The sequence below is a fragment of the Chelonoidis abingdonii genome, chromosome 6, assembly GCF_003597395.2.
Source record: "Chelonoidis abingdonii isolate Lonesome George chromosome 6, CheloAbing_2.0, whole genome shotgun sequence".
In the NCBI taxonomy this organism is placed as follows: Eukaryota; Metazoa; Chordata; order Testudines; family Testudinidae; genus Chelonoidis; species Chelonoidis abingdonii.
Window position 1 is genome coordinate 137,923,705 of NC_133774.1, and position 15,932 is coordinate 137,939,636.

Sequence of the window (15,932 nt, forward strand, 5' to 3'; positions counted from 1 at the left end):
AAAAGAGCTCAGAAATTGAAGTAACTGTCATTGACTTCAAATGGGGACAGAGTTCACAGGGTTCTGTTAAACAAGAATTTGCCAGCTCAATTACATCTTTCCCTGATTGCTTCGTGTCAGATGGTGATCAGCCTACAAAAGGCACGGACAGACTAGCTGGTGAATGCCTGCAGCTGCACAAGCAGAGTATGGCTTCTTATCCACTCCTTCTCTTTTACTGCTTCCTTACAGCTTAATGCAGGCCTTCCTACCTCAGAAAACGTGCCCCTGCCAAAACAGGTTTTCCCTCATTAATCTCTGAGCTACATTTTTCTGCTCCTCTCCACACTGTAGTGAGCATTTTCAAAGAAGATTTTAAAGTGGATCCATACACAGTTTATACATCTGAAATAAATAAAGAGGAAAAGAAAAAGCAGCCAGAAAGGGGAGATTGCAGAAATTAGCTCATAGGATAAATGTAAAAAGCCTTCCCTCTAGCATGCTAGAGCATACAAAGTATCCTGAAGAACAAGAGTGCCTGCAGCTGAGCCAAGAGCAGTAAAACAGAAGCTAGAGAGTAAAACCAAGTTTGAGTTGAGCCAGGTGGTGGCAGCTGAGAGCACAAGTAGTGGAGCATAGACAGAGAGCTATTGCCAGTAGGGAAAAAATTCTGTCTGTACTTATACATCGTCCAGTTGCAGAGCCGAGAAGTTATGCCAGGGGCCATCAGAGCGACGTATACGAGCTGCAAACAAGAACCAAATCAGATCTTCTGTACAGTTCTCATCCTCAAGGAGGCAAAATATACAACAGCTGCATGACAGGCAAAGTCACCAACTTATCAACCACAAAGAAGCAGGACTGAAAAATTAAATGTAGTTCTTTCTTTATGATTAACATGGTGATGCGCATACAGTCCGAGTTTGTGAAAACCAGCTCTGATCCGAGAGTCAGGGAGCAGTGAATTCCTTGTTGAACACGTGGCTTTTATCCACGTACTAGTTCCAGAGACAATCCTCCCTGCACTGTGCCATGCCGAGAAACTCGTCATTTGAGGTGAAATGCATCTGCACAAAGGGGGAAATTAATTGTGTTGGGGAATTGTGTGTATGTTTATGCATGCAGGTAGTCCCACAGGACAGCTCCCAGCCGTGTATGCACATGCTTAACTGTCTGGAAAATCAGAGCCACAGATGGGCTATTTGTGGGGACAGACTGGGGCAGGGGCTGAATGGGAGTGGGGGTGCGGGGACACGTGGGGATGGGGAGAGGGGGTTTTTGGGGGTTCAGAGACACATGGGGGTGGGGGAAGGAGTGTGTGGGGGTGCAGGGACACATGGGGATGGGAGGGTGCAGGGACACATGGGGACAGGGGCAGATGTACCTGACTGAATGGAAGAAGCAAGGGGTCAGCCAGGGTCTGCATGGGAGAGGCTCTCTAACAATCCCTCCCTGGCCCCCAAAATAACCCGTTCCATTCTTCTCCCACCCACACCCAAGAACCCTCCAGGCTCACTCCCAGCAATTACTTCCCTGTCCCTCAGCTCCACCATCACCCCTGACTCCCACAAGCCTTTATATTGCTTCTAAGGGCTGCAGGAAAATATGCATCTGTATTGCAGTTTCAATGAATTATTACTCTGAGTTCTGTATTCATATGCCTAGTAAGGAACCTATTTGTCAAAAAAAAATTTCCTCAATCTTTTTTGTTGTCTGTATTGTCACAGACATAATTGTTGACAGGTATTTTGAAAAAAATTACCAAAATAACGGAAACTGGTTTGATTATATTGGGTTATTTTGACAAATAAAATATGCAAAAACTTACAGAATTTCAAAATATTGTGTGCTGAATTTTCCATGTTTTGGTGCAGAATCCCCCCAGGAGTATTCTGTGTAAATGCAACATATTATTACACTGCTATGCGAACAGCAGATTAGCTGGAGACAAAATCCAGTCCATTTGTTTAAAAACCTCAACAAGCTGAACACATACACAAAGTAATATACAGAGAGCACCAAGTCACAAAGTTAGTGCTTTTCAGCACTGCAGTCCTTAGTCTTCTTTAGAGGTGCCCTAATTCAGTAGCTTTTTTAATTGAAGTAGACTCACGTCGTAAGGGACACAAAATGGTTAGACTATGCTGGTGAACTACATTAAGAGCAAAATACACCGCTCCAGTTTATTGCTGTTCATTCAGGGCAGACATTTGTATGGTAAATCTTCTCCCAGGCACCTCCTCTTAGCCAGTCTGTCTAGGGAGCTGTATGTTAATTTCATCCTTGTGTAGGCTCACTAGAAACAAGGTCGGTTCTTTTACTTGTGTTCCAACAGGCTCCACTGGGTAGTCTTCCAGTTCAGCGTGTGAGGCTGTCGCCAAGCAACTGTCAGTCAGCTAGTGCCTAAGCACTGCCCAGATGAGTGAGAAATGATGGGGAAGTACTGTCAGCGCATGCAGTTCTGTTAACTTCAGCTGGGGTGCCCAGATCAAACTGGGAACAGAATTTGGCCTTGTACCGTAAACACACCCAACAGCAGACCTGATTCATTCAAAAGAATGTGCCAAACTTGTCAGTCCTCAGAGCTTGACTCTTCTGCTTGTCCTTTCCCCATTAAAGCGGGGATGGAAGCAGTGTTTGTGAACAGGTGGCAGCCCAGGAAAGCGAAGGGCTCTGCTAATCCAGTTCAGGGCAGCAGCAGCAGCCAGCACTAACCCTGCAAACTACGGCTTAACAAAGCATATGGACTTGCCAAACTCCCCAGCACTAGAGCTCATTGCCTCTGAGGATCACTGGAGACCCTGTTCGGTTAAGGCCAGATTCTGCCACCCCTGCCCTGCACAGCATCTTACTGTGGGCCAGAAGCCAATTGTCTTATTCATGCTGAGTAGCGCTTTACTCCACCACCAGCCCCAATGACCGAGTGGAACTGCTGGTAGAGCCTGGTACCCCTCAGCAGGAGAAAGCAGGAAGAGAATCTGGCTCTCCCCTAGCAAGCACCAGCCCCTTCCGATTCAAGCGGGTGCTTCCCTAATTCAAGTGAAATTTCACCTGACTTGTTTATTTCCTTGAGTGGTATTTCCACAGATTCTCGGTCAATGTGCCCGCCGGAGAGCAGCAGGGGAAATACGCACCAGCTACATTCACAGCTGATGGGAATTCCCGCCAAGCACACCTCCGGGGAGCGCCAGCACCATGGGGAGCATGGAGAATGCATGCGAGCAGCGTGCAGGCAGACTCACCAAGGTCGTTGTTGTTCATCATGGCGTTAGATGCACGAAGCCGGGGACCTTGCTGTGTAAAGTGATACCCGAACTTCAAAAGGGAACTGTTTTTTTCTAACATGTTTGCAATCTCCATTTCCACCTTGTTGCCCAGCGGCTGGCTCTTGGTTAAAAGAGAATGGAAAAGCAGGTTACAACTGAGGGCTTCCCCATTATTTCGGTCTTTGATCCCGACTGCCTCCTGCTGACTCTACATCTCACAGGGCCACCCAACACTGCACAGGGCCTCCCCCCGGTCCCCACTGCCCAGCCTTGCGGAGACAGCAGACTCAGCGGAGATGGGGGTGCGCTACCGAATCGGGGTCCATTGCTCACCTTGGCACGCCCAGGGATCTCAAGTGTTTGGATCCTCGGCTTTGCAGCTTTTCAAACATTTGTTTTATTGCTGTAAAAAAGTCCCAACCTGCTTTCTTCAGAAAAAAGCTAGGGGCCTAATTCTCTGCAGAATTCTCCAAAAGCCTCTCCACAGAGGACTATATATGATGGCACAAGGGCACTGGATGAAGCCTGCAGGATTTTGTTTCCATTATGGCGGATCCAGTCCATCCAGTGCTCCATGCAAACGGGCAGCTTGCGAGATCAGGCCCTAAATTATCTTGTCATTTGCTGGCTGACTAATACTGAATCATCAGAGAAACCTTGTATAGTTTTGACTATGAACACAAGGCCCAAAACCACAGGCAGTCAGCAGGGTATGGACCCAGAACCTCAGGGAGTTACTCTGTTAGCTGGCAGTAATCCTCTACGTGGACTAGACACTTGCCAAGCCCGTTATACATACTATCCCCCCCAGCAGTTGCTGGTTTTTTAGAGTGATTGTCCAGAAAAAGCAGGTGAGCCACCCCACGTTTTCTGATATAAGGCCCCCCAACAGAATATCTTTTATTCAATCTATGAGGTCCAGTTGGGGTTTGTTTTACCTGGTTGTCAATTTTGAGCTCGATCAATGAAGTATTGTGCTGCAGTGCTTCGATCAGAGCCAGGATCCCGGACCCAGAAATGAAGTTGGATTCCACATTCAAGCTTTTCAATACACCGTTGGCTTTTAACATCTCAGCCAGTGCCTGCAGTCACAAAGGGGAAAGCACTGGTATTGAACAATAAATAATAGGAAGAGTGGCCCAGTGCACTAGCCTGGGACTCTGGAGACCTGAGCTCAAGCCTCTGCTTCTCCACAGACTGCCTGTGACACCTTGGGCAAGTCACTTAGTCTCTCTGTGCCTCAGTTTCCCATCTCTGGCATTTTTCATACAAAATAAATGTACAAAAAAGGGCACCAAGATTTTTTTTCCTTTGCAAGTTGCTTTAAACAATTCCCCTTCCAAGACGACAATTCCACTAACAACCTTCCCACAGCAATTAGCCCGTCATCACACACAGCATGGTATGGTACTTACATAGGCTACAGGGTCATTGCTTCTTGTTCCTACTATGCTTAATTTCTTTACATAGGAATTATTCTTCAGTGCTTCAGCATATGCTTTTAAAGTCGGTATGGGAATATTCTGTGAAAAGAAGGCCCAGACAGAAAGTCATCTTTATTCAGATTCCCGGTACACTCCTTAAACAAATATTTTATAAGGGGGCGTGCCCTAGGTATCCGAAATACAAGCAGCTTTCTTTACAGTGGAAATGGCACGACTGGATTATTTAGGAAGAGGCAGAAAGCTAAACCTAGATCGTTCAGTAGTGCTTGTAGTCCAGCAATGGTCAGCATGGCCCAAGCAGCACAGGAATGACTCCACTCTGATCCCAGCGCTGCAACTCACTCACTGCCTGGATTTGAGCAAGTCACTTCACCACATTCTGGGGTCCCCACTTGTCAGATGGGGCCAATAGTCACCGGCTCACCTCCCTGAGCATTGTGGCTAAGGTTTACAGAGTGCTCTGAGTAGGTAAAGCACTGGGTGTACCCAAGTTCTAATATTGCTATCGCACTGCACCAGCCAACGCCAAGTCATGGCTGGGAAATAATCGCCTTCCTCAGGCCTGGAGCCGGCGAGCGGGCCTGCATGGTGCTTATGCCGGAAGGCTCCACTTGCAGGATCACAACCTGACCCTGACAGTTAAGCAGCTCATGGAGGGGCAGTGTATCCTCAACTCTTAGAATCAGGCCCACTCTTCTCCCTCCCTCTGTCACTGGTAACTTTCAGGGGAGAACTAGGAGAGTTTGGCAAGCATCTGTGTGCCCGTTCCGAGCTCTCTCAAGCCAAGAGTATTTCTTTCCCGTTCAATACTTTACAAACCCTTTTCAGACTCTGATAACTTCCAAGTGACGCTTTAAAATTTCAAACTGATTATTTCCATAGTCCTCAATGAGGAGTGCTTCCCCTGGATCAGCTGGCAGGATATAGCTTTAACACAACTACCCGTAAGCCCATCTGTGAATAGTGCAGTCATGTATCTTTGGCCCATGTTTTCAAAAGTGGCACTTCATATCATTAGTCCAACTAGAGACACTTCGAGAGCCCCTGCCACCTGTGAGTCAGGCTCCTTTCCAGGGATCTCAAGTCGCACCTCCAAGTCACAAGTCACTTTTGAAAATGCAATCCTTTCTCTATGGAACGTTGCAACTGCTGGATGTGCACAAGTGCCAGGGTTTTAAGGACCGTTACTGGCACCAGCACTGCTAGCTGCACACACAGGAACCTCATCTGCATTGATCTGAATACATAATCACTCAAACACATACAGAGGGCGTAGGCAGGCAAGGAAGGGAGCTGAAGCCATGATCATTCAGCTGGTGTGTATATATTTGGTGCTGTGTGTGCATTTAAAAGGTGACCTGCAAAGGTGTGCATGCGCCCTGTGCCATGCGCCCTGATTTGCTTCTTTACGGGAGGTCTGTGGAAAAAAGAAAGAGCTAGTAGAGAAGAGGGGGTAGTTCTGCTTGTTTTAACCTGAGTACTTGGTTTTACCTTGCATGGTTGGACTGGACTAGAAAACAGTAATGGGTGCTTCCCCGGCCGCCAAATGAAAATAGCAATGAAGGCATGTTGCCCACGCACAGGAGTTAAAGAGAAGTTAACAGAAACTAAGTTTGTAACTGCCTGACTAGAACTCCTTTCCCTCTCCTTTAGCAGGTTTAAGGAGAAATACAAGAGTGTACAAGCACAATTTCTTGTCCTTCGCATGTCACCTTTAATGAGAAAAGCCCAGAGAAAAGCCTAGATTTGAATGAGCCATGTCAGGTAATGTAGAATGGTGGTTTCTCACAGCACCTTTAACTTCACAGCCATGCACAGATGCCTATATGAGCTCTTTCATTACAAGCCATACCACATTGTTCAGTACCACACAGCCTTTGACAGACAATACAGTATCATTAGCACAAGAGGGCAATGCGAAACACTGTCTTTTGTGTAATTAAATTACCAGCCTTAGTGTTACATCAGTGTATTTTTCTGCACAGAGTTTTACTAATCAATTCCTGCAGTGACGCAGCTAACGTCAGGGGCGGCTCCAGGCACCAGCACTCAAAGTGTGTGCCTGGGGTGGCAAGCCGCGGGGGACGGCCTGCCAGTCACCGTGAGGGCAGCCGTCAGGCTGCCTTCGGCAGCATGCCTTCAGGAGGTCCACCGGTCCCGTGGCTTTGGCAGCAATTCGGCGGCGGGTACGCCAAAGGCAGAGGACTGGTGGACTTCCCGCAGGCGCGCCGGCGAATCTGCATGACCAGCAGACCTCTCACAGGCGCACCACCGCCGAATCTGTGTGACTGGCGGACCTCCCAGAGGAGCACCGCCGAAAGCCACCTGACTGCCATGCTTGGGGAAGCAAAATACATAGAGCCGCCCCTGCTACCATTGACCTAGGGACTCAGTGCATATTATTTTGAAAGATCCTTGCTCTGCCAGTCTTGCACTGTGTTTGTACATGACATGTAGCCACATGCACTGCTAGGTTTCCCTGTAAATACAATGCAAACCCAAAGCACAGTATTTTTCCTGATTGTAGGTAGGCTCTAATGACAGACTGGGAAACCCCCTCAAAAACATCCTAAAACAACTCAAAGTCAGATTCTGATGCCTAACTTCTGTTGAGCGATGCCTTATTCTGCAAGCAGCCCTGTTGATATCTACATAAGCAAGGAGTTCAGCATCTAGCCCTAACCATAACTTGTCCTTTTGCCCATAGTGGCCAACACAGGCTGCTGTGACAATAACCTATTCTCCTGCACAGCAAGGTGTGCTTGGCCTTTGTTCTCTAGATAGCACCACCCTGTCTCACTGTGAAGTGTTAATTGCAGTAGGAAGGGGAGGCTGAATACCCTAATATTATTAAGGTTGACTTCCTCGAGTTTAGGGTCATTGTTCTTCACTCGTTCCAAAGTTTCTTCTACATCTGTTGAATTGGGTTCTTCATCGGGAACTGGTTTATATTGCGTTGGCTTAATCACACCTGCAATTAAAAAGCAACATGAAAAAAATCAGATGGGGTGAAAAGACACTCTAAGTTTTGGGCTGTTTTTTTCCTGTCATAAAAAGGACACGAGGTAAGGAGGAATCAACTGGTTGATGAAGGTTGTAACTGAAGATATAAGGTCACTTAAGTCATCTTCATCTGTCTTGTCTGTTTAGACTGTAAGTTTGTCAAGGCAGGGACTACCTCTTACAGTGTGTGAATTGGGACTAAACCAGGGACCCCCATGGCTAAGAGCTACTACAGCTCTTCTGCATCTGGGGGCAGTAACAACTCAAATCCTGTGAGAATTGGCACAGACGACACCCTACAACACAGACTCATCGGTGGGTTAAATACATACGGTGCCTAGTGCAAAGGGGCCCTGATCGCAGTTGGATCTTGGCTGTAACATAAGGAGAGGTTACTTACTTGGGGTTCGGGTTAGGGCTTAGGGGTGAGGGTAAGACTTTCTCTCTCTATGGGCATTTCACGTTAGGTGTGCATGAACCTGTGTGCTTGTGATAGAAGATTTGTGGTAGCAGTGTGTGGGGTCCGTGCCTACGCTCTATATAGATCCTAGTGCCCCAATCTGAGACATATGGGAAGGACAGACCCTCCGCTGCTCCAATTCCTTCTTACCCATGAAACCTGGCTAGAAGCAAGGACTCCAAAGCAGAGGGGAAGGAGGGCAGACAGCGGAGCACTCATACAGAGAGAGCATCTCAAAGAACTCCACTAACTGCATGTGACTATCAGGGTCCTGACACCCCAAAGGGAGAACAGGATCTGAACCCCAAAGAATAAGCTGTTGAATCAGCTGGTTTTATGCAACTATAAAAGTGAATCAAGTAAAGTCTTTTATGAAACGGTCTGAACCTGATGATCATTAGAAGACTTGTACACAGCCTGCTAGTATGCTCATGGCTGGCACTGTGACACCAAGTACACCTCACAGCAGGGAGTGGATGCTCCCTAGCTAGTTGTTCACACAAAACTTAGACCTTGTCTGCACTACAGAGTTTTTGTCGGTAAAAGTTACGCCGCTTTAATTAAACCACTGTTGCATGGCCACACTATGCTCTTTGAGTCGGCAGAGCGCATCCACACTAGCAGCTCTTGCATGGACACAGAGAGCAGTGCACTGTGGGTAGCTATCTCACTGTGTAACTGGCTGCAAGGTGCTCTGGCAAGGGTTTGCAATGCCCCAAAGGGCAGGCCCAGCGTCACATGATGCAGGTTTCTCAATCCCATAATTCCACTAGATTGCCCGTTGCTTTTCAACTGAAGTGTGGGGTAGGGAGAGGAGGGGGTGAGTCTGTGACAGGGAGTGTGTGTGTGTCTGTGTGTGTGTGTGAGAGAGAGAGAGGAGTGACAAACAGTGCGTGTGTGTTGGGGAGGTATGTGAGAGATTGTGGGGGAGTATATATGTCAGAGAGACAGTGTGTGTTGAGGAAAGGTGTGTGCTGGGGGACAGTGTACTGGCACGCTGTCTCTTTAAGTTCATACGGCAGCCTGAGCAACCAATCCTGGGGGAGAGGGACACCCTCCCACATCAGCCCTGGCTCTGCCCAGCACAGCAGTCTCTTCCCCACAGGGCAGCAGCCTGCTCTGCCTGCCTGGCTCCAGAGGGTGTCCCACAATGCCCATCCTGACCTCTCTGGTCAGCAGTTCGAACCCTGCGGCCATATAAACAACTATCCACCCCTCCCCATTTAAAGCCCCATGAATTTTTAAAATTCCACTTCTTGTTTGTGCGGCATGGAGAGCTCACATCGCATCTTCCCAGCTGACCATGGCGGCTCCGTGCTGCAAACCGGGTCCGTCTCCCACTTGGACCAACGCAGAGCTGCTGGATCTGCTCAGTACTTGGGGAGAGAAGGCTGTGCAGTCCCAGCTGTGCTCCATAGGAATTCTGATACCTATGGGCTGATTTCTCATGGCTTGTGTGAAAAAGGATACAATCAGGACACAGAACAGTGCAGAATGAAAATAACGATGCTGAGGCCAGCATACCAGATGGAAAGGAAGGCAAACTGTTGCACTGGTGCTGTCCTGAAGGCATCCTGCCTATTCTATAAGGAGTTGGACGCATAGGCGCCAACTGCATGGGTGCTCCGGGGTGGCGTGGAGGTGAAGCAGGAGTGGGAAGAGGCAGGGCGGGGGTGGGGACTTGGGGGAAGGGGTGGAGTGGGGCCGGGGCCAGGGGCAGAGGGGGGTCGAGCACCCACCGATGGGAGCAGAAGTCGATGCCTATGGTTGGACGTTATCCTTGGCGACAATCCCACCTCCATTGCCAAGAACCCCATGGACGCTTTGGTGGGGCTGGAGGTGGTGGAAAGGTGACCTAACTCAGAGGATGAAGTCATGGACGAGGAGGCGAAGTTAGGGAATTATGTGGCTCCCACAGCGGGTTTGCCAAGTGTGCTGGCCAGTCAAGAACTGTTGTACACTCTGGAATGATCTAGCCAGTCCCAGCACTCCCACTCTGGCACGCAAGAAGCAGGAAAGGAGACCGCTGGTAAGTGGGTTTTTTTAGTTGATGGTGCTCATGATGTCCAGCTTTCATTTGCTTTGTGTACTGCAGAAGTAGGTGAAAGGACAGAAATGTACAACGCTGGCTGTGTTTCTGTGCACTGGACATTCTCCTGTGCAGCTAAGCCGTGCAGTGGAACGGTGCATTGATGCCCACTGAGATTTCACAGGAATCTTCCAGAAAGATCACTAGGAAACTTTCCTGGAGGTACTCGGTAGTCCTTTGTTGGAGGTTCCTTGCCAGAGCTGTTTTATTCCTTCTCCCATTGAATGAAACTTTCCCAGGCCACTCGGCAATCACTCGTGCAAACAAAAGCTGCATCCAGGAGAGCAGCATAGGGACCAGGTCGGAAGCCACAAGCATGCAGCAGTTGCAGCCTTGCTTCCTTGGTTACCCTCAGGAGTGAGATATCTGCTTCAGTGTCCCCCGCCTGTGGAAAAGTGTTGGAGAATTTACAATATTGTCCCTAGTCACCTGCACCACAACGCTTTCATAAGCACCACTGCTGTTTACGCCAGGTAGAATGCCCCTCCTTGCCCTAGGGCTAATCTCACCGTGCCTGGCATGTTCACCAAGATGTGTTCTTGCCAAGGGCAGTGAGAAAGTGCTTGGTATGTTACAAGGAGTGTGCTAAACTGCAATGATTCAATGCTGTGCATGAACTAACAATCATGCTTCTGTGTCTTGTTTCTTGTGCTTCTGCAGATGCGGCCTTCAGGGGAGCCCCCTACACACCAGAGGAGCTTCCACCAGACAAGAAAGCGGCTAAGATGGAGCAAGGAGGACGTGTTCCAGGAGGCCCTGCAATACTCTGATGCAGTAAAAAGGGAACACAGGGAGTGGAGAGAAATTGGACGGCAGGACAGAAAAGAAAATCAGAACTTTTTCTTGGATGCCACTAAGCAGATGATAAAAGTAATGGAGGAGCAAACAGAGATGCTTAAGTTTCTCATAACACTGCAGTCACAACAGGTGCGTGCCTTCCCTCCCCTGCAGCACATTCCAGAACTGTTTTCCATGCCCCCCCCCCCAATTCCACCCATGCATTCCCTTACGCTTTCTGGGGCATCTCCATTTTCCATTCACTCCACCCCCTCAAACAGCTTTCAAAATGATAGCTGGACCTATGCACAGCTCTGACGCTCTGTCCTTCCATGGTCCCTTCTTTTCCCAATAAGCGTTTGTGTGTGTGTTGATTGTTTGTTTAGTAAAAACAAAGAATCTGAAAGATAACTGCTCTTTATTTATGTCCTACAAATTGAGATTGCAGGCAGCAGCAAGACATACACAGGCAGTTTAATCCTTTGCTCACTGAAATCCTAGACCAGGAATCATCACAAGTGCTTCCTAAGAAAACTCGATTTAATGAAAGCAGCAGAGAATCCTGTGGCACCTTATAGAGTAACAGACGTTTTGGAGCATGAGCTTTCGTGGGTGAATACCCACTTCGTCAGATGCATGTCTGCTCATGCTCCAAAACATCTGTTAGTCTATAAGGTGCCACAGGATTCTCTGCTGCTTTTACAGATCCAGACTAACACGGCTACCCCTCTGATACTCGATTTAATGAATCATTGAAGTTTGGTTCTCATTCTCAAAGTGTTGTCTCAAAGCTTCCCTGACTCCAATTACCCCCAACAGCCCTAGTATCAGACTGCTCAAAATCAGCTGCCAGGTGCAGTGCATCAGCAGTCCACCTCTGAGCAAACCTTTCACTCTTACCCTCACAAATATTATGCAGTGTACAATAGGCGGCTATGACCATGGGAATATTCTCCTCATTCAGATCTAACCTGCCAGAAAGGCATCACCAACACGCCTTTAATCTGCCAAACGCACATTCCACAGTCATCCTGAACCTACTGTGGAAGCGCTCCCTACTGCTATCCAGGTTTCCCATTTAAGGCTTCATGAGCCATGGGAGTAAGGCAGTGGTTCCCAAACAGGGGTTCTCAGGAAAAAATTCCCTAACGGTGGACAGAGCTTCCCTAGGGACCCCGGGCAGCAAGGGACCAGCAGCAAACATATCCATCACACAGAGGAAATTTAAACCTCAAGATTCATAAGAAAAGAAAAGGGAGGTGGATATTTTTTTCCGTTTTTTAAATTAAATAGGCAGCTAGTATTGTTTTTAAAATTATTATGAATAACAAGTTTAAGCTTTGCCTGGACTGGTCAAGCCCTGAATGCTTGTGTAGGAGGAACTCTTTGATTTGGCTTCTTAAATATCTTCATGCTGTTTCACATCTGATACTCCTTGATGAAACATAGGAGCCTTGTCTTATAACAGGCTTATTCAAAGTGATACAAGCTACGAAAGTGAGAAGAATGTTGCCTGTACTATAATGATAAATAATAACAATAGTGTGTAATAAGCATGTCATAAAAACAAATTTTATATTTCCAAGATCACGGCTTTTATAATTCATACTCAGGTAAAGGAGAAAATACCTAGAAATATTCATTTTTAGGAGGGGATTCGCAAGACTTGACATTTTATTGAAAGGGGTTCACAGATTGTTAAAGTTTGGGAACCACTGGAGTAAGGGGCATGCTAGTCTCCCAGGACCACAATGGGCATTTCAACATCCCCCACTGGAATCTTCTGACCTAGAAAGAAAATGTGGCCTGAAGCTTTCTGAACAGGCTAATTGTCATTCTTTTACTTTTTTCTTTTTAAATAAAGTTCTTCTTTTAAGAACCTGATTGATTTTCAGTGTCCTGAAGACACTGTGCTCACATTGCTGACCAATTGGTTGGTAGATTATTCTCAAGTCTCCCCAGGCTTCCCAGTGACCCTTCCCTGAATGTTTATTTAAATCACGTGGTGGTGGCAGCAATACCGTCTAAGAACAAGGAAAGGTATTTGTGCCTTGAGAAGTTTTTAACCTCAGCTGGTAGAATATAAGCTTAGGGGGTCTTTCACGTGGGTTCCCACACCTGTACCCCAGAGGTCAGAGTGGGGGCGGGGATCTCTGACACTGGTGCTCCTGAAAATATGGGCATCATGCACCTTCTCGGACTATCCAGCGTTTATGTCAGTGATCCACAAGCACCTGCAATACCATGGAGAAATACCCCCTTTTATTACTGTACTCTGTTGCAAGATGGTCTGGTGCCAAAATTGGGGTATGTGTCCCATCTATCACCCCTTTGCAGCTAGGGAAATCCATTTCTGAAAAGCCACCCACTATTTCATGCACATTGCCAGGAGTCATTTCCTTTGCCGCAGGATGCGATTAATGGCCCTTCACCATTGTGTTAACGCAGCCCCAACAGTCGACTTCCCAACTCCAAATTGATTTGTGACTGACCAGTAGCACTCTGGAGTCACCAGCTTCCACACTGCAATCACCAGGTGCTTCTCCACCAAAAGGGAGTTCTCGTTCTGGTGTCCTTGTGCCACAGGACTGGGGTAAGCTCCGCATACAGTTCCAGGAATGTGGCTTTCCAAATCCGAAAGTTCTGCAGCCACTGCTTGTCATCCCAGACCTGCATGACGAGATGATCCCACCACTCAGCTCTAGTTTCACAAGCCCAAAAGTGATGGTCCACTGTGTGCAGCTGCTCCGCGAATGCCACAAGTAATTGTATGTTGCTCCTATCCATGTCACACAGCAAATCAGACAAGTCTGAATCCTGGTCAGTTAGGAACTTTATGATGAAATGCACTGCCATCCGTGATGTGTTAATGACATTTAACAGATCAGTAGAGAGGAATGCAGGATCCGTCCTTTCCCACAGAGATGGCAGGCAGGCAGTGAATAAAGGCCATTGAAAAAATCTGTGAACCAAAGCCAGACGCTCATGGAATGCTGGAACAGAAAACAATGCATCATGGGACGTTGAGCCTATGCGCATGATGCGCTGTAATCCATTCCACCAACCCACAAGTCCTAGCAGCATAAGGTGGTGATAGTTGCCCACAGAGCACTACTCTCACTGTCCATGCTAGAGCACCAAGTATGGATGCTGACAGAAGGAGCATAGTGTGAACATGCAATAGCAATGTTATTATAGTGCATTTTGGTCGTTGACACAACTTTTTTTTATGAAACTCTGAAAAGGCCTAAGAAAGAGGGCAATTTACAACAAATTGATAAATTAAACAATAAGAAGTCACCAGGACCAAGTGATATTCACCCAAGATTTCTGAAGGAACTCAAATGTGAAAATGCAGAACTACTAATTATGGTATGTAACCTATCATTTAAATCAGCTTCTGTATCAGATGGCTGGAGGGTAGCTAATGTGATGCCAATTTTTAAAAAAGGCTCCAGAGGCAATCCTGGCAATTACAGGCCAGTGATCCTAACTTCAGTACCAGGAAAGCTGGTTGAAACTATAGTAAAGAACAAAATTGTCAGACACAGAGATGAACATAATTTGTTGGGGAAGAGTCAACATGGGTTTTGTATAGGGAAATCATACCTCACCAATCTACTAGAATTCTTTGAGGGGGTCAAGAAGCTTGTGAACAAGGGTGATCCAGTGGATATAGTGTACTTAGATTTTCAGAAAGCCTTTGACAAGGTCCCTCACCAAAGGCTCTTAAGCAAAGTAAGCTATCATGGGATAAGAGGGAAGGCCTTTTCATGGATCAGTAACTGGTTAAAAGATAGGAAACAAAGGGTAGGAATAAATGGTCAGTTTTCAGAATGGAGAGAGGTAAATAGGGATGTCCCCAGGGGTCTGTACTGGGACCAGTCCCATTCAACATATTCATGAATGATCTGGAAAAAGGGGTAAAGAGTGAGGTGCAAAATTTGCAGATGATACAAAACTATTCAAGACAGTTAAGTCGCAAGCAGACTGTGAAGAGTTACAAAGGGACAAAACTGGGTGACTGGGCAAAAACAGCAGATGAAATTCAATGTTGATAAATGCACAGTAATGCACATTGGAAAACATAATCCCAACTATCCAAATACAATGATGGGATCTAAATTAGCTGTTACCACATGTAGTGGGGTGGCTGCCCCACTCCCTGAGAGAGGGGGCTGTGGCAGGCCAGTGGGCCTGAGCAGACCGACAGCCAATAAAAAAAAGGGCTTATAGGGGGCCAATAAGAGCCAAGATTGGAGACAGCCAATCAGGGCTCAGCTTGGCCCTATATAAAGGCTGCCCAGGAATGGAGCAGGTGGTCTCTCCCAGACCTTTGACAGGAGAAGGTCTGTCTCCAGAGTTGGGAGACCAGCACTGTGGACAGCGCAGTACTGGCTAGGTTCAGGAAGCAGAAGGGAGCTCTAGCCCGAAGCCTGCCAGGCTGCAGACCCTGAAGGGAATGGCTTAGTGGGTGCAAGGGGCCGTAGGGGAAGTGGCCCAGGGAAGTGGACAGACAAGGGGTGAGAAGGAGGACAGCGAAGCTGCTGCGAAAGGGTCCCTGGGTCAGGACCCAGAATAGAGGGCGGGCCTGGGTTCCCCTCTCACCCCCTTGTGGTATACCCAGCCATCGGCTGTGGGGAGCAGCCATTACAGACTATGCCAGATCCCTGACAGGAGGGATTCGATGTTGGGGGTGTGGTTGGACATGATGGCTGGGGCACAGAGAGACTGCTGACCAACACCTCCCCACCCTTGGAAGGGGGTGTGGATGGACTAAGGGGCACTGCTGGAGGCCAGTGGTCTGGAAGAGGACCCCGCAAGCTGGTGAGCGACGTGGGCTCAGACGCCAACCAAGGGCGAGACAACAGGCAGGACACCACCAAGAGAGGGCGCTCCACTGAACTGAGCTA

General features: G+C 47.7%; 2 protein-coding genes across 4 annotated transcripts in view; one reads left to right on the forward strand and one right to left on the reverse strand.

Annotated features, from left to right (window-relative positions):
- TSTD2 (thiosulfate sulfurtransferase like domain containing 2) overlaps positions 1 to 15,932 on the forward strand; it is a 575,835-nt gene that overhangs the window by 46,948 nt on the left and 512,955 nt on the right. The window lies entirely within an intron of this gene.
- TMOD1 (tropomodulin 1) overlaps positions 1 to 15,932 on the reverse strand; it is a 73,151-nt gene that overhangs the window by 1,117 nt on the left and 56,102 nt on the right. The window contains exons 5-9 of one of the 3 annotated variants that reach the window (XM_075067457.1): positions 7,531 to 7,661; positions 4,661 to 4,768; positions 4,184 to 4,327; positions 3,222 to 3,366; positions 666 to 724 (exon numbers count right to left, since the gene is read on the reverse strand). In XM_075067457.1, the coding sequence (XP_074923558.1) occupies positions 666 to 724; positions 3,222 to 3,366; positions 4,184 to 4,327; positions 4,661 to 4,768; positions 7,531 to 7,661 (587 nt within the window). Of the gene's footprint in view, positions 1 to 659; positions 725 to 3,221; positions 3,367 to 4,183; positions 4,328 to 4,660; positions 4,769 to 7,530; positions 7,662 to 15,932 lie in introns of all 3 variants that reach the window. The other 2 variants (XM_075067456.1, XM_075067455.1) reach the window with 2 other exon arrangements.